General features: G+C 44.0%; 1 protein-coding gene across 1 annotated transcript in view; it reads right to left on the reverse strand.

Annotated features, from left to right (window-relative positions):
• Nucleotides 1–19,512, reverse strand: part of TBC1D2B (TBC1 domain family member 2B) — an 82,958-nt gene that overhangs the window by 31,341 nt on the left and 32,105 nt on the right. The window contains exons 3-4 of the mRNA XM_030814865.1: nucleotides 18,979–19,147; nucleotides 3,799–3,962 (exon numbers count right to left, since the gene is read on the reverse strand). Of these exons, the coding sequence (XP_030670725.1) occupies nucleotides 3,799–3,962; nucleotides 18,979–19,147 (333 nt within the window). The remainder of the gene's footprint in view (nucleotides 1–3,798; nucleotides 3,963–18,978; nucleotides 19,148–19,512) is intronic.

Raw genomic sequence — 19,512 nt, forward strand, 5'->3', positions numbered from 1 at the left:
ATGTGTCCCCCAAAGTTTATGTGTTGGAAATTTAATCCTCAATGTAACAGTATTGGGAAGTGGGGCCTAATAACAGGTGATTAGGTCATGAGGACTCTGCCCCTGTGAATGGATTAATGTGTTATCACCAGGGTGGGTTAGTTATCACAAGAGCATGTTTGCAATAAAAACAAGTTTGGTCCCCTGGCTCTCGCTCACTCTTGCCCTCTCTTGCTTTCTTTCTCTCTTGCCTTCTGCCAAGGGACTACACAAAACAAAGGCTCTCCCCAGATGCCAGTGCCAATGCTTTTGGACTTCTAGCCCCAGAACCATGAGCCAAATAAATTTCTGTTCATTATAAATTACCCAGCCTATGGTATTCTGTTATAACAGTATAAAACTAAGACATGCATGTTTTAAAGCATGACTAGATTCCCCTTCTTAAAAAATGGGTATTTGAGGATGGGCATGGTGGCTCACGCCTGTAATCCCAGCACTTTGCGAGGCCGAGGCGGGTGGATCACCTGAGGTCGGGGTTCGAGACCAGCCTGACCAACATGGAGAAACCCTGTCTTTACTAAATATACAAAATTACCTGGGCGTGGTGGTGCATGCCTGTAATCCCAGCTACTCAGGAGGCTGAGGCAGGAGAATCACTCGAACCTGGGAGGCGGAGGTTGCAGTGAGCCGAGATCACACCATTGCCCTCCAGCCTAGGCAACAAGAGCGAATCTCCGCCTCAAAAAAAAAAAAAAAGAGTATTCGGGAATACTGTCAGGCCAGGCACAGTGGTATGCACCTGTGGTCCCAGCTATTGGAGGCTGAGGCAGGAGGATAGCTTAGGCCCAGGAGTTCAAGGCCAGCCTAGACAACACAGATACTCCATCACTAAAAAAGAAAAAAAAAAATACTACGGGATCTAAATAAATTTTAGTGTAGATAGATTGAAATATATATACTCACATTATAAAGAGGAGACACAAGGGAGTATATAATTGTGATTCATATAAAGTTAGAAAACAGGCAGAACCAACCTACACTGTTAGGAATCAGTACAGTGGTTCCCTGGGGCGGGGTAGTGACTGGAAAGGGCACGGGGGTGGCAGCTGGCTCCTGGGGTGTTGGCATCGTCCTCTTTCTTGAAGTGAGTGCTGGCTTCATGGGTGTATTCAATTTGTGACAATTCACTGAGCTATACATTTCTGATTTGGGGACTTTTCTGTATGTTATACATCAATAAAAAGTCTACTTAAAGATAGGGGAAAATACAAGGAAGGGTAGTTCACTTTCTGTGAATAACATGGACAAGTTGGAGGGCTGATTCTTGGAGCCACTTCAGGAAATACCCATGAAGAGAGTAAGATCAAAGTCTAGTGACATCTTTGTCTCTCCCTCTCTATCACATAAACTCCTCTCAAAGGGGATGAAGGGCTGGGCAGAGGGCTAAGAAGGCTGTCATCCATCAAGAAAACAGTCTCCATGGTGCAGGGAGTTTCTCCTCCCGTCCCAACTCACTAAGCACTCCCGATTCTTCCTCCCCAGTCCTGCTCACATTCATCCTTCCATTTCACCCTCAGTCTCTACTGGAAGTCACAGCCAACAGTACTTATTTTTAATAACCCAAATCCCCAGTTTTAATCTCTTTTTTTCCAGGCAGCATTATCAGCTCATACTGAGCCTCTCTTCTGGGCACTCTCACTGGCCTTGCCATGCATTAGGTAATTCAGCACATTCAGCGTGGCCACATTCTATACCATGTCACACTGGGCCAGTGGGTTCTACACCAGGATCCTGTGGAGCACAGGTAAGCTCCCTCTCACAGCAAATCATGACAGTCCTTTTCCAGGAGACAGAAAAAATATTTCCTTTCCTAAGTGCTTACTCTCGCAACAAAGGTTTCCTCAAATCCTGCACCCTATTCCTGCTGGCCCATGCTAGAATCAGGCATGAGGTGGAATTTCAAAATTATTTATTGTTATTTTATGTTTAAAACATCAATATCCTCCTAATGAATTAATAAATCTAGGACTGTGGCCAGGCATGGTGGCTCACGGCTGTAATCCCAGTACTTTGGGGGACCGAGGTGGACCAATCACCTGAGGTCAGGAGTTCAAGACCAGCCTGGCCAACACGATGAAACCCTGTCTCTACTAAAAATAAAAAAATTAGCCAGGCATTGTGGTGGGCACCTGTAGTACCAGTTACTCAGGAGGCTGTGGCAGAATCGCTTAACCCGGGAGGCGGAGGTTGCAATGAGCCGAGATCGCACCACTGCACTCCACCGTGGGCAACAGAGCGAGACTCTGTCTCAATAAACAAAATAAATAAATAAATTTAGAATTGTAAATGGCTGTTAAAAGCATCAGGCAAAAGGCTGATGGAGAATTTTATGAATGGATCAGGATGACAACCCTAAATCCTGATCAATCTTAATATCAAAAGAGAGAAAACCAGACATGATGTGGCTTCAGATGCGATGCGATAGGAAGCACGCAGCATCTCCCCACCAAAACAGCATTCCTATCGAATCAGAAGTCAACCCTGAATCTGGGCAGGCCTCTGGCTCTAACTGCCAGTATACAGGAATTACATGGGACAGAGAAGCATGTTAAATGACCCCAAAGAAATACAATCAGCAAACCCAGACATGGGAGACTCCTCAGCACCAAGACCTGGTTTCTTCAACAAATGTGGCAAAGGAGGGGGAAGGGAAAAAAGGCCAGGGAGCGGTGTAGACTAAAAGAGACCTAAGAAGACATCAATTAAATACAATGTGTGGGTCTTGTTTGAATCCTCATTTGAACAAACTGGCTGTAAACAGACACTTAGGGAACAATTAAGGAATCAAATAATACTAAGCATTTATTGTAACTGTAAATATAATAAAGAAGTTGTGGTTATAATTTTTTTTTTTATTTTTGGGACAGATCGGTCTGTCACCCAGGCCGGAGTGCAGTGGCGCAATCTCAGCTCACTGCAAGCTCCACCTCAGTCTCCCAAGTAGCTGGGACTACAGGCGCCCCCCCACCACGCCCAGCTAATTTTTTTGTATTTTTAGTAGAGATGGAGTTTCACCGTGTTAGCCAGGATGGTCTCGATCTCCTGACCTCGTGATCTGCCCGCCCTCAGCCTCCCAAAGTGCTGGGATTACAGGCATGAGCCACCATGCCCGGCCGGTTATAATTTTTTTAAGAGTCATTATCTCTTAGAGATACATATATAGCATTTGCAGATGCAGTTGTAGATTGCAATTAAATAATATTAAGGATTTATTGTAACTGTAAATATAATAAATAAGTTGTAGTTATAATTTTTTTAAAGAGTCATTATCTCTTAGAGATACATACTAAAGCATTTGCAGATGCAATGGATTAATGCCTACAATAATAATCCAGTTGACAGTGGGTGCAGGGAGGAGCGGGAGCTTAGAGACGGAGAAGGAAGAAGAGAGACCATAGTTCACACTGTAGAAGCTGGATGACGTGTACACCAGAATTCATGAGACTATATTCTCTTTTGTGTACATTTCAAATTTCTATAAAGTTTTTAAAATCAATACTTCCATAAAGAGGATCATGACTTCCAAGTGTGCTATCTCCCCAAAAAAATTGAGCCATTGGACTAGACAGTCATTTATTTCTTATAACATTTATTAAATAATTTTTTAAGCCTTTATGTTTTAAGTCCGACAAAGAAAATGCATGCCCCCATTGGTCCTTATGCTTCTCGAAATACCTGCTGATAATATGTCTCCCACATCACTGGTGGTTAACAGATGGCAGTACAGAGAATGACAGACAACAGGAAGTATGTTGATACCTTTGTTTCCTTCAGGGGTCAGCTTCTTCTTTTCTTCCTGTACTATGGACTCCTCTAGGTCCTTAGGGGTTGGGTCTAAAAGTTCCCACTCTTCATTGGTATAAAACACAGTCCTCCGACTATCATTATGTCCTCTTCCAGGACGGAAAGAAGACATCGAATTCCTATTGGGAAAAACAATATGTGTTATTAACAAAAACAAAAGTAAAACAAAACGTAATCTCATGTATATAGGATTGGCAAAAATTTAAATATCTGATGATACCAAATGTTGGTGAGGATATGGAGAAATAGGGATTCCTTTTTTTTTTGAAATGGAGTCTCCCTCTGTCACCCAGGCTTGTACAGTGGTGCAATCTTGGCTCACTGCAACCTTTGCCTCCTAGGTTCAAGAAATTCTCCTGCCTCAGCCTCCCTGAGTAGCTGGGATTACAGGCTGTGCCACCATGCCCAGCTAATTTTTTTTTAAAATTATTTTTAGTAGAGACGGGGTTTCAACATGTTGGCCAGGCTGGTCTCGAACTCTTGACCTCAAGGTGATCTGCCCACCTTGGCCTTCCAAAGTGCTGGGATTACAGGCATGAGCCACCTCACCCAACCGAAATGGGGATTCTTATACACTGCTGGTGGGATTATAAATTGATACTATTACCATGCAGAGGAACTCAACAAGGTACTGTTAAGTTGAAGAAGTGCCTACCCTAACACCCAGTATTTGCTGAAAGAAATTCTTATGTATGTGCACAAGGAGACACGAGCAAAAACATTCACTGCAGAATTGTCCATATTAGAAAAAAATAAAAAGGTACAACAACCTAAACATTCATGAACAGGAGAATAAACTGTGGCATATTCACAGTCAAGTACTATACAGCACTTAAAATTAATTCATTCATCCAGCAATTATTGATTGGGCCTACAACATGCCAGGTAATATTCTAGATGCTTGGAATATCCCAGTGAACAAAACACACCAAGATTCTTATTCTTGTGGAATGTACCTTTCAGCCAAAGCTATATGTATCATAGGGATAAACGTTTTTTAAACACTGAAAGAAAAAGAAAATGGAAGAATTATAGGTACAGCATGATACTGTTTTATACCTTCAGATTATATTATTAACAGAGACTACTTATGGATACATATATATGTAGTAAAACTATTTTTTTAAGTCCACACACAAATTACAATTATCAAATACAGAATACTGGCAACCTCTGTAAAAGTATAGAAGAATAGGATCAAGAAGAGAGGATTTAGCCAGGTGCCGTGGCTAATGCCTATAATCCCAGTACTTTGGGAGACCGAGGTGGGCATATCACCCAAGGTCAGGAGTTCAAGACCAGCCTGGCCAATGTGGCGAAACCCTGTCTCTATTAAAAATACAAAAATTAGCTGGGTGTGGTGGCGCATACCTGTAGTCCCATCTACTCCGGAGGCTGAGGCACAAGAATCACTTGAACCTGGGAGGCGGAGGTTACAGTGAGAAGAGATCACCCCACTGCACTCCAGCCTGGGCAATAGAGCAAGACTCTGTCTCCAAAAAAAAAAAACCAAAAGAGAGAGAGAGAGGATTTTAGCAATGTTCTGTTTTAAAAAATGCAGTAGAAATATGACAAAACTATAAAAATGAGTCATGGCTATCTGAGTAATCAATACACTTGTCTGTGTGCTAAAAATATTTCATTAAAAGTTTTAAAAAGTAGGTTGAGATTTCTGCTTCCAGTGCAGATGGAATAACAAGGACTAGATTTACCTTCCCCGGTGAAAACTAAAGAACTGAAAAAAAAATAAAAAATATAGGAAACCATGGTTTTCGGACATTGGCCATCAGGCAGCACAGGACAATGATCCTGAGAGAGGGAAAGCCAATAAGGTAAGCCCACCTTACTGCCTGGAGACAGTTTCTAGGCCAGGCTGCAGGCAGGGAAAACCCAGGAGGAGCCCAGCATCTCTCTGAGATGAGAAGATAGAGTGGAGACTTTCAAGGCAGTTGCAGCTCATACAGCAGAGTACTAGAGAGAAGAGAGCTGCACAGAGGGAGTGTCGCAGAGATCTTAGATGGTCCCCCCAAGTCTTCAACTGAGTACTGATTGCGGCTTCGATGTAAGAAAGCTATCTGAGGACAGGGAGAGAACCAACTGAGAGAAGCAAAGGAAACCATCCCTGAGCCTCACACGGGACCAGGAATACTGCCTAGTCTCACCAGTCAGAGTGGAAAACCTTATAATTCACAGGGCATCAGAAAGATTACTGAGAAAGGCTACCGATGGTATCCCTAAAGCCTGTGCTCATCCTACCAAGCAAAGCTTAAAAGCAAACTTCAAAAGGATCAAACTGTTCCAGAGTCATTTAATACATCTGAGAACAAAGCCCAAGAATATTTACAGCAATACAAAAAAAAAAAAAATCCAGCACACAAAAAGGTAAAATTCACAACATCTGGTATTCAATTTTAAAAATGACCAGGCATGCACAAAGTGGGAAGTACAAGTCACAATGAGGAAAAAAAACCAATTAACAGAAACAGACCAGAAACAACAAATGATAAAGTTAGCAGACAGGGACTCTAAAAGCTGTAACTGTATTCTTTATGTTCTAGAAGCTAGAAAAAAAGAATGAACATCTTAGAGACACAGAAAATTAAAAAAAAAAAAAAGATTTAAATAAAATTTCCAAAGATAAAACTACAATGCCTATGATGAAAAACATGCTAAATGGGAACAAGAGCAGACCAGGCATTGTGGAAGGAAAGACTAGAAAACTTGATGACCCTGCAATAGAAACAACCTAAAACAAAACAGAAATATGACCTAAAATGAAACAGAAAAACGACAAATGAAAAAAAGGAAGGATGAATGGACCAATGAGCTGGTCACTGAAGGAGACAAGAAGGGGAGGAGATGGAATAAAAGTATGTGAAGAAATAATGATGAAAAATTTTTCTAAATCTGATGTAAACCATCAATCCACAGATAAAAGAAGCTCAACAAACTTCAAGCACAAAAATCATGAAGAAAACTGTATCAAGGCATATCATAATCAAATTGCCTAATACAAATAATATTTAAAGTTTTAAGAATAACCCTAATTTGCAAAAGAAATAAAGGAAGTCAAATTTTTATAGTTAAACTGCCAAAAGGTAAGAGGCATGTGTTCATTATGAAGAGACATCTTAATTCATTTGAGCAGTCGGTAAGTGGAGTGGTGAGGAGAGGACATGCTCGCATGAACCACCTTACTTACACGCACACACACATATGAACTTATATTCTCTTACTTAATAGATCCATACTTATCCCTAAAGCAATAAAAGGAATGAAATACGAAAACACCAAACAATATAGGTAAGTCTCTCCAAAACATTATGTTAAGTGAAAGAAGACACACAGGAGACTATACGGAGTATGATTCCATTTATATAAAAATTTTTAAAACTCAAAGCTATAGTGACAGAAAGCCCATCAGAGGTTGCCCGGGGCCAGGTATTAAGGGAAGGGATCAACCGCAAAGGAACGTGAAGGAATTTTTAAAGGTGTAGAAATGTTCTATTTTTCTTTATTATGGAGGTGTTTACATCACTGTGTATAATTTCCTAAATTCATCAACCTATTCACCTAAAATAGGTGAACTTACTGGAGGTAAATTATAACTCAATGAAGTTATTAAAATAAACATGCAAATAAATAAGGAAGAGGAAGAAATGTATCACTTGGTGTTTTCTGAGGTGGATTAAAGGCAAGGGGGGAAAAGGTGGCTTTATCTCTAGTTTGAATCAGACAGATGATATTCTCATGTAAAACAGTCATTTCTCAATGTGTTTTTTAAAGCATAGCGTTATCCCTTTTTACTTGTACTTTAAACATTCAGAAGAATACAGAGAAATTATATAACATGCTTATGTTCTCATCACGCTATCACAGTATATGGATGTATGGCCTTTGGCTAACTGCTTTAACAAAGAGTCACCAGGAACCAGCAATTATGCCTGTTTAGAACTGATACTCACTTTCTCATAGTTTATTTACTTAGGACCAAGAAGGAGCTGGTAAACGACGTATAGCATCTTGCACGTGCTATTTATTTCCTGTCTCTTCTAGAGCCTGGCATTGTGCCACACATCTTCACAGACAACTGCATAGAAGGATTCTAGTCAATTCCCCATGGTAACCCAATGAGCAAGATACTGTATAAAGTCTGGTTTTATAAAAATTATAAAATTGTAGAGAAAACTATTTCAAAATAGCTGCTCAAAAAGAAAACTCTCACAAATGCTGGCTATACTTCTGTTCATTTTTTTGACATGATTGGTTCATCACTTCACAGAGCACTGGGGCACCGCTGGACCCACTGCACTATGACTTTTCAGTGGCTCTGCCTATAGCAAGGATCTCACAGGAGCCTTCTCTCAGGCGGCATGTGACTACCACCACTGTCAATTTTAGGAGTTAAATTCTCCTTGCCATTTGCCCTAGCTGTCAAACTGTGCTCCTCACCTCTGGTTCCTAAAGGGTGAATGCAGGAAAGAGAAATAAGAGCAGGGACACCCCCACATGGCCTGGGGAGAGAGAACAGTAATTTCAGTGACTTAGAACGGCCACACACCCTCCTTCCTCCCACCGCGGTTTTGGGTTTCCAGCCTGTTGCAAGCCTGAGTTGTACACTGCCGTGCTCTCACCTGCAGCTGAGGGACAGCCTTGCTGGAGGTATGGTGCTACTTGTCAAGTCCTGGATAAGAGAGAAATGGAATCAGGCTCAAAGTGAAAGCCTCTTGAAGCTGAAACAGTATATAGCCAATTCCTGTTTTTGCTCTTATGTGGCGCAACCCAATTCTAGGACTGTGCAGCAAGGGGGTCATTACAGTGCAGACTTCTCAGACACACTCACCCTATCTGCTCTGGCCCACAGAGGCCTCGGTGGCAACCACGTGTCCTGCCTGTGCACGCCATGAGGAGTTCACAGCTGGTTTAAATGGAGGCACTTTTTTAGCTGGTGTTAGAGGCTGTTCTATGACAGTATTTGCTGTTTAAAGACCCCAGTCTTATTTGACAGATCTTTGAGAGGCCTTCTGTGTTCTCCCAGGCATCGTGCCAGGTGCTCACCTATGAACACTCAGCTGCTCTGATCTGAAATAAAAAGTGAGGCACCACCAAGCCGCAAAACAGCACCTTGTTAGGGGCAGTGGTCAGCCTGAGCTTTTTAAAACAAACGCCAGCAATCTGTTTCATCGTTAAGAAAACCTCTTTCCAGGTGGAAGCCTGCACAGTTTAAAATGTCTAACTAAAACAGTAATAACTTGTTCGACATTCGTTTGAATTCTGATAACCAGCTAGAATTTACAAGTTGACAGAATTGTTGGGAAATGTTCCATCAAATTTCTTCCAAGTTAACCCCTCCACAAACCGCCTACACAGCCAGGTTTCAGGCAAAACCACAACCTCTTCAGCAGGGGGACGACACTGCCAAGGCAGAGGTTTGCACTTGCCAGGACTTTGTGCACAGGAGGGAGGCAGGCTACCACTACTTCCAGCTCCCTCCCTCCCTCCAGACTACAGGCCCTGTTAAGGGAAACAAAGGTGGCGGGGCAGGGAGGAGGTTGTGTGGGGGCGGTTTCCTCTGACTGGCAACAGCCATCTCAATAAGGCTGACTCAGTATTTCCTCCTCTACACATTAATTCCTCAAATATATTCTCACAAGGGCACAGAGACATATGTACAAGAATATTAGAACAATGCTATTTGAAATGACAGAAAAGTAGAAACAAGTAGATGTTCATGGCTAAGAAACTGCTTAAATAAATCAGGGCACATTCCTATAACTGAATTCTGTTAGAACAAGAGCTCTAGTAAGGGCTAACAAGTTTGGACATTCCAGGTAAGTGCCTACATAATGTGTCAGCTCAAAGGGGCATGGCAGGTGGCCCTACATTCCCCACCACTGCTGACCCCTCCTGACCCATCTGCTGGTGAGAGCACAGCTTTGGTGCAAGTGGGCCTCATGACATGGTAAATACAGAGAAGCCATGTCTGAGGGAAGAGTGAGCATTCTAAGTCACCGAAGTAGCTATGCACTGACATAGTGGATACTGTACGATCCCTCTAAGTCACATACACACAGAGCAAAGTTCAGGGTGCAGACATAAGTACCTTCAGTTCTAGTGGTGACTTCTGGGAAGTGGACTTAAAAGGACTTTCACTTTTAACTGTGTACTCCTCAGCAATGATTGATTTTTCTTTTTATACACACGCACGCTTATTGCAATGAAGTACAAACACACAACTAAGAAGGCAGGCCAAATGGGGAAGCTGTCAGGTGGCAGGCCTGCAAGCCAGGTCACTTGCTATGGTTTGAATATCTCCTCCAAAACTCATGTTGAAATGTAATTATCATTGTGACGGTATTAAGAGGTGGGACCATTAAGAGGTGATTAAGCCATGAAGGCTCAGTCTTCACGAATGGATTAACACTGTTATCTGGGGAGTGGGCCTAGATTCAACTACAGAAGAGGAGACGGCAATGTGGCCAGGGAAGCAGAGATTTAGAGCAAGGCAGCCACAGGCCAAGGAATACCAGAAGCCACCAGAAGCTGGAAGAGGCAGGAACTAACTCTGCCCTGGAGCCTCTGAAGAAAGCAGTCCTGCCAACACCTTAACTTAGGCCTAGTGAAGCTGATTTTGAATTTCCGGCCTCCCAAACTATCAAACAATAAATATGTGCTGTTTCAAGCCACCAATGTTATGGTCACTTGTTATAGCAGCCAGAGCAAATTAATACAATTACTCTCTAATAAGCTATTGCCCTTCAAACCAAGGACTTTGAGAGGCTGCTTTCTGTTGTGGTCCAGGCTTCAGCTGGCATTCAAGTTTGGAGCATTAACGTCCAAAGTCAGAATATATTTACTTCTGATATGATGTCTTTTGGTCCTGAGGACCTGGAAAGGTGTCATCAGAAAGACCCTTTCCAAAATACTCTAGACATTTACCTGGACAGATGAGTACATCACCCTTCCAATTCTAAGACATCAGAGCAAACACCTAATAAACATGCACAGCCTCAAAGAAACCAAACATCTAAGAAACAATATTCTTACTGTAGAACTTTCAGACAGGTACAGCTCCACAGGTTCCCTACTGCCCAAAGGGCAGACACCCCCACCCCTTCACCCTGGGAGTCCCTGGCCTCCTCAGCTCCTCTTCTATCCTCACCCCCTTAGCACCCTACGCACCTGGCACCAGAACCCATGCCACTCGTGAGACACACACTGTTCTGACTTCCTTGCCTCTGCATGGGTGTCCTTGCACTTGCATTCCCCTTTGGACAGTCCCTCTCCATCTCTCAAGCCCTTTAAGCCAAAACTCATCTTCACAGCAAAACCATCACCAGCCTCTCCCACAACCCACACTGCAAAGAATAAGCACTTCTTCCTGGTGTGCCCAGGTAGGCCGTGACATGCTGGGTTCAGCCTTGAACTGCATCCTACAGCCCCTGTGGCAGAGGACTCACAGGCTTGCCTGCCTGTCTTCCTGAAGACCCTTAAACAGCTGACAGCAGGGAGGGACAGCCTCTTACCCAAGGGAACATCCTCAGCCCCATCCCATAGTGGAGGGGAGAGGAAGATGAAGCGGGGGAGGGAGGGAGGGCCAGCTGCCCAGCCAGGCAGTCCTGCAGAACGGGCTTCTCAAATGCAGGTGATGACCCACTGGGGGCCAGGACATCAAATTAAGGAGTCAAGAAATCAATTTTGGGGGTCATGACAAGCATTTTTTTAGTATTAAAAGAGAAAATACTACTTAGCTTTACTATATGTAGCAGTGGAATTTTTCTTTCAGTTTTATTTACATAACAACAGTATCCATTTACATACAAAGATGTGTATTTTCTGCTGTCAGTTCCCAGTCAACAAAGCGAACAATGCTGTGTCAGAAGGTAACATCCTGCCCAGGAAGCCAAACAGAAAGAAAAGTGCTGAGAAGAACTGTCGTCCTGCTGGGGAAGGGAGTGTGGCACAAGGGCAGGTGGGTGTGGGCAGACCCCCCACGAGTATAAAGGGCAGAGGATGAGAAGCCCCCAAGCAGCGGGAGCAGGAGCAGCAGAGCAACTCTGCCCCTGGAAGGGTCTGGAGCCTTCCCTCATCACTCTTCCTCAAGTCGGTGCTGGACACCCACCATGAGCCAGGCAGTGTGAGGTGCTGGGGTAAACCAGAGACAAGACAGACAGGGTCCCTGCCCCATGGAGCTCCCAGCCTTGCAAGGGAGCTGGACCACAGACAAGTACACAAAGAAATACAGAAACTACAGGGCTATGAAGGAGAAGCACAGCAGTGAGGAGTGGGAGGAACAGGGAGGAAGGCTTCTCTGAAGAATGAGCAGAAGTAACCAGAGAAGAGAGAGCCCTCCCTGCAATGGGACAGCCTGAGGCAGGGCCTGTCGGGAAGACATACATCTGAAGAACTGAAAGAAGTCAAGTGGGCCTGCAACAGAGGAAATGACAGGGGTCAGACCCCACGGGACCCTGAAGGCCATGTTCAGCAGCACAGCCTTCAGCCTAAGGCAATGAGAAGCCTCTGAAAGGCTGAGGCAGTCGATTGAATTGATTCAGGTCCCTTAGAATTGGGTCCCTGCAACAGGTGGACCCAGCACAGGCAGAGGATGCAGACAGGTGCCCTTCCTCAGCCCCCGACTCTAAATACAACAGGAGACATGGCCCAATTGCTCCCTTGGTGGCCCTGGACAAGACATTAAAGTTCTCTGAGCCTCGGCTTGCCATGCTGAGTCAGGTGAAAGGTCTCCGAGTCTACAGGCCAAAGCCACTGGTCCTCTCATGACCACAGTGATTTCCATGGAACAGTGTCATACACCGGCGGCCCTTCTGATACGTGGGCCCCTGGGAGCATGTGAATGGATCAAGACCAAGAGGACTACTGGGACATAATTGCTAAGCACAACTTCATGCTCCTGGGAGCTATCAGAGAAGAGCAGGTGCCATTGCACCACTGCAGAAACACAAACACACCCCAGCCAACTTCCCACAACTGCTGAAACTCCATGGGCCAAAGAGCAAGTCACCTTCCTTCCTGCTTCCTTCTCCAGAAGGCCTGGCTTAAAAAATGTCTGTGTGAGGCAGTAGCATGGTGACTACATGCCTTGTCTTTCTTGGCAGACATAGCTGTGCCTTCCAACAAGGAAAATCACAAGTACCACATTACGGCTCCGGGACAGGAACAACTTCCCCTAATTCACCAAACATCTGGGTGCCTGATTTGGGCTGCGCTGGGCCCTCTGCTGCGAACTGGGGCTGAAGAGAGGAGTCACTGTCACGACTTTACAGTCCTAGACGCTAAAACCATAATAGATTCTTGGGAACCCCCGCCATGCTCACAAATAACTCTTTCTACCAGGCCTGAAGGAGTCAAGAGAGAAGCAAAAACAACAGATCAGAGCAGGGCCAACTGCAGGGCCTGCAGAAGACCTACGGGAGGCAGGCCTGGAGGGATGAGCACACATTCCCGGCTAGCTCAGCCCTTACACCTGCATTGAGAAGGCACCCCATCCACCTGACTCAAGGAAGTAGAGACTCAATTCACCTACTGGCTCAAAAGAGTCAGCGTATTGGGAGGCCGAGGTGGGCGGATCACGAGGTCAGGAGATCAAGACCACGGTAAAACCCCGTCTCTACTAAAAATACAAAAAATTAGCCGGGCGTGGTGGCAGGCGCCTGTAGTCCCAGCTACTCGGAGAGGCTGAGGCAGGAGAATGGCGTGAACCTGGGAGGCGGAGCTTGCAGTGAGCCGAGATCGTGCCACTGCACTCCAGCCTGGGCGACAGAGCAAGACTCCGTCTCAAAAAAAAAAAAAAAAAAAGAGTCAGCGTAACGACAGTGGCAGCAATACCAGCAGGCCTGGGTTGTGTAGCCACCATTTACTGAGCACTTACAATGACACTGTGCTAGGCAGTTCTTATTTATAACCTTAACACTCCCACCCATCCAGTAGAGGAGAGGCTTACTTCTCACACACACACACACACACACACACACACACACGTGCACACGCGCAATTTACTAATGGAGAAAATAAAGCTCAGAGAAGTTAAGTCACTAGCTCAACATCACACACCCAATAAGTAGCAGGACTGGGATTCCAAAACCTAGGCTGATTGCAATATCCACAATGTGACCCCACTCTTGAACAGAACTAGAGCTGGACCCCAGGAGCCAGAGGTCCACGTCGGGCCAACCTAGCACCCAGAGATGGGCATACAGTCTAGGCCACAAAGCCACAGAACTTTGCTGACTGCTGTCAGTGTTGCTGCAGCCTAAGCACACCTCCTACATACACTGAAAATAAACGCACAACCGCCACACAGGCTCCCGATGCACGCTCACACGTGTGCTCAGGCATGCACTTTCTCACTTGTGCTTGCACACTCCCACCCCTGAGCATGCACATACACACATGGACTGGCCAGAATTTCAGCAGAGACCTAGTTCCTTCACCTGGTGTGACTTGGACTGTTGATAAGTTAAATGAAAAATGTGGTTAAAGCAGGAATCCATATAAAAGGAACTTAAACACATGCACCTGTAAAGGTGTATGTAAATGTGCACTCATCTGCCAGTCTACTGATACACGCCAGCCAAAGCCTCTTCTTGGAATCTGAGGATACTGGGCGTGGTGACACACGCCTGAAGTTCCAGCTACTTGGGGGGCTAAGATGTGAGGATCACCTGAGCCCAGAAGTTCAAGGGTTCAGTAAGCCAAGATCGTGCCACTACACCCCAGCCTGGGTGACAAACTAGAGACCCTGTCTCAAAAAATGAAAAGGAAAGGAAAAGGAAAAGGAAAAGGAAAGGAAAGGAAAGGGGAAAGGGAAAGGGAAAGGAGAGAAAGAGAGAAAGTGAAAAAGAGAGAAAGAAAAAGAAAGAGAGAGAAAGAAAGAAAAAGAGGGAGGGAAGGAGGGAGGAGGGAAGGAAAGAAGGAAGGGAGGAAGGAAGGAAGGGAGGAAGGGAGGGAGGGAAGGAAGGAAGGAAGGAAGGAAGGAAGGAAAGAAGGGAGGGAGGAAGAGAGAGGAAGAGAGAGAGGGAAAGAAAAGAAAGAAAGAAAAACAGAAAGAAAAGAGAAAAGAAAAAAAAGAAAAGAAAAAAGAGGGAGGGAAGGAGGAAGGAAGAAATCAATCTGGGGATACTAACTGCAGTTCTCTGTTATCTTTCTTGGGCAAATCACATCCATTAAGACATCGGCTAACTTTCCCAATTTTGTTTTGTTTCTTATTAAAAAATGGAACAAGGCCTAACAGTTATGAAACAATCTAAGCATAAAATCTTACAGGCTTTTAAGGTTTTTTTTCTTTGATTTTTCACAATCATGTCACCCACATCCTCATGGCAATTTTTTTTTCTTTGATTTTTCACAATCATGTCACCCACATCCTCATGGCAATTTTTTAGTGACTCACCTTTATCAAATTTTCCCTAAGCATTCAACTTATTTTTCCTAGAAACAACAATTCCTTTTTATATTTCATGGGTTTAGTAAATATCTCATTAAATTACATAATTACAATAATAAGTACAACGGGCATTAACCAGTGAGGAACAAACCCAGCTGATTCTTGGTAGGTCTGTAGCTCAGCTTGGGGGGCAGCAGGGACACAGGTGCCCTGAAGTGGCCCATTTGGTCTCATGCAGTCAGTGAGGACCATGGCTCTACTGAGGAACCTTAAAATGTCAGTTCATCAGGGGAGCTAGTTAGGAGAGTTTCAACTATACTGATAAATAGAATAAAAGAATAAACAAACCTTCATTTATCTTTTAAGCCTTGACTATAATGTTGATAGCATTTTGAGTGCATTAAAAAATACAATTTTTGTGCCATTCATTTATAATACAGGAATCTATTTTAGGGTCATTAAAGTCTGTCTATGCACCTAAGGCATTTTATTTAAAACTTCATAAAGCATGCCATAAGTAAAAACAAACAAAAGAAAAACAAAAAACCATAAACACTTAAGATTCATATGCCAGTCAATAAGCATTAGTGTCTACAGAAAGTGGTCCCAAAAACCTCTGTGAAGAATGGCTTTGTCATGAGCTAGCCCTCCACCAGCAACAGCAACAACTAACCCTTGCCTAGTACTTCCTAAGTGCCAGGCACTGTTCTAAGCAGTTTATACATACGAACTCATCATCATGCTATCAATCTCATGATGTATGATTATTATCTTCATATTACAAATGAGAAACGGAGGCACAGAATACTAAGTAACTTGCCCAAGTTATCCAGCTACTAAGTGGCATAGCTGGGAGTTGAACTCAGGCAGCCTGGTTCTTAATCACTGTGTTACATGGCAAAGGCACAGCTGATAGAAGATAACTCCTAGTGATGTTTCACCCTGAATGTGATCTGTCAGCTGTGACAGGCAGAAGTGACAGGCATTCACTTTCCTAGGCAAGAGGCACTCAATCATCATCCATGTTCCTGTGCTCAAGGACATGGAAAGCACCCAGCATTACAGGTCTGTTTCCACCTCATTCCATTATCTCACTTTGAGGGCAGATGACACACCTTAGGTATGAAAATCTGGCAAACCAATAGTCCCCCAAATGTGTTCTTATGATGAAAGGGGGAAGGAGCCCTGGGTCCCCAATTAGGAGACCTGGGTGTGTGTTTCAGCTTGGCCACACACTTGCTATGAGATCTTCAGCAAGTCACTTTACCTCTCTAAGCCTCAACCTTTTAACATGTGGAATGAAGGGAGGCTCTCAGTGGTTTTCTGACACTTTTAGGAGCACAGATCCCTTTCTTTACTGAGAAGCCCAATACTTTGAAACAGAGGAAATCAGTGGTTCTCTAGTTGCAGGTACCCAGGGAAGGCAGCCCCACTGTGCCTCCTGGCTGACCCCTCCCCATCCCCTGGGTGGTGGGAGATGACTGGGACTTAATCAGATGGCACAGGGCAGACAGGCACATGTTGAGCAGAGGTTCTGGGGTGAAGGGGAAGGCACAGAATGGCCAGAACACAGAGGCTCACGAAGCGCTAATACCAGGAAGCAGCTGCCCAAGGAAGCGACTAATGTCGTATCGTTGAGAAACTCAAATATCACACCAAAGAGTTTGGAGCTGCACTTGCAGGCTGAGGGCTATCAGCAATGCTTCTGACGTAGGGAGATGACATGATCAGAGCTGACTGAAGAGAGAAAACAGCAGAAAGCAGATGAATGGGAGCAGAGCACGACCAAGAAGGTGGGACTGCAGCCACAAGCCAGGATGAGGAAGGCAGGCAGGGCCCACTACAGTGAACACCCTCATAAGTGCTGGTCTTCTGAGGTCTGAGTACCCCTGACATTCAGTTCCAGTATAACCTATATATATCCTGTATATCCCACTCAGCTTCAATATAAACCTAATCCTTAAAAACTAAAAACACACAGAAAATAACTTTATCATACTGAATTCAACCATGAAGGTACAAAAAAGAAAGCAGTTACAGCAAAGAGGCTACTTTTTAAAACAGTGTGTCCTTGGATAGTAGCTTCTAAGAACACCCCAGCCCCATCCTGAAAAACCAGTGGGACCCCTTAGGGAGCTCAGCTGGCCAACTGCATAGTGACTACTGGCTTGGGCTCTACAGGACAGCAAGACACTTCCAAGTCTCCCACAATGCACTGCCACTACAACCTTTCTCTTTTTTCATTTTTTCTTTTTTTTGAGACAGGGTTTCACCCTGTCGCCCAGGCTGGAGTGCAGTGATGCGAACTCAGCTCACTGCAGCCTCGACCTCCTGGCCTCAAGTGATCTTCCCACCTCTGCCTCCAAGTAGTTGGGACCACAGGCATGCACCACCACTCCAAGCTAATGGATAAACAAAATATGGCACATTCATATATGGGAATATTATTTGGCCATAAAAGGAAATGAAGCACTGATACTTGCTACAACATGGGAGGAATCTTGAAAATATTATGCTAAGTGAAAGAAGCCAGACACAAAGGCATATACGGTGCCATTTATATGAAATGTCCACAATAAAATTCATAAGCCAGGGCCAGTGGCTCATGTAATCCCAGCACTTTGGGAGGCCAAGGTAGGATTGCTTGAGCCCAGAAGTTGAGACCAGCCTGTGCAAGATAAAGAGACCCCTGTCTCTACAAAAAAAAAATTAAAATATTAGCTGGGCATGGTGGTACACACCTGTAGTCCCAGCTACTCTGGAAGCTGAGGTAGGAGGATCGCTGGAGCTCAGGAGCTCAAGGCTGCAGTGAGCCATGATCACGCAACTGCATGCCAGCCTGGGTAACAGAGCAAGACCTTGTCTCAAAATAAAAAAAAAAAAAACCACCAAAAAACAAATTCATAGAAAGTTGATTAGGAGTTGCCTACGGTTGAGGGTTGACAGAGGAGAAGGGGTTGGGGGAAATGAGAAGGAATTGCTAATGTAATGAGTTTCTTTTTGGATCGATGAAAACATTTAAAAATTGATTGTGGTGATGGTAGCACAACTCTGAATATACCAAAAATCACTGAATTGTACATTTTAAATGGGTGATTGTACAGTGTGTGAATTGTATCTCAATAAAGTTCTTTAAAAAAACAAGTCGACCACAGTGGCACTTGCCTGCAGTCCCAACTACTCAAGAGGCTGAGGCAGGAGGATCACTTGAGCCCAGGACTTGAGACCAGCCTGGGCAACACAGCAAGACCTCATCTCATAAAAACCAAACAAACGAACAAAAACCAACCCACCTCTACTCTCACTAGCCCATGCACAAACAGAGAATGGAAATCCCGAGCACAGGACCTGGCCAGCCTAGTGTCTTGGAAAGGGGACTAGGCCCTAGGCACAAGAAGCCCCAGCTCTGCAGCCTGGAAGAATTGTGACCTCAGACACATACTCTCCTTCAGCCAGTTTCAGTCTCTGTAAAATGTCAGCCATATGACCTACTTCACAGAATTGAGCAATTAAATTAAGCCGTTTAAGTGTGAAAATGTTTGGCATAGTGTCAGACACAGAATAAGCAAGTAATACAAGCTAAAATCACAATGATCTATGGGAAAGTATGATGTAAACAACAAACGCCTTTGTAAGTGTAAGATAGTTTTTAACTTCATCTATAAAATTGTGACATACATTATCAGAAACAACGCATTTTCAAATTCATACGCTGCTTTCCAAAGACTCACTTGAGCTCATTGCCCCACTGTTTCAAAGAGTAAAAATTAATAGAATTTGGATGCCCTGGGGCAGGCTGATTTGCAGCTTGTTCTCCCACCAGCTCTCCAGGCACAGTCTCCACAGCTAGGACATTTCTGGCTTTTTCTGCAGAAGCATTTGGGTGTGGGTAAATTAAATCTGAAAAAAAAAAAGGTCAACAAATGTCAGTTACTCAAAGTTTCCACACGAAACTTGACATCCCACATAAAACACTGACTTGACATACTATATAAAAATCTAAACTATGTAATAGTATATTTTAAATGTATACTACATAAAAACATAATCTGTGAGTAACTCTGGTGTTCTGAAACCATTTTCATCTAAACAGATCCATGTTTCTCAAAGGAAGGTTGTGACATGCCTCAAACCACCAAGTATTAACAGTGTTGGCCCAGAGAAAGGAAAGGCTAGAATTTTTCTCCAGTACTGCACACCAGTAACCCTCACCATAAACCCGTCATCAAAGTCCAGTCACCTGTACTGATAAGAAACAATTTCCA

Source organism: Nomascus leucogenys, chromosome 6, assembly GCF_006542625.1.
Source record: "Nomascus leucogenys isolate Asia chromosome 6, Asia_NLE_v1, whole genome shotgun sequence".
Classification (NCBI taxonomy): Eukaryota; Metazoa; Chordata; class Mammalia; order Primates; family Hylobatidae; genus Nomascus; species Nomascus leucogenys.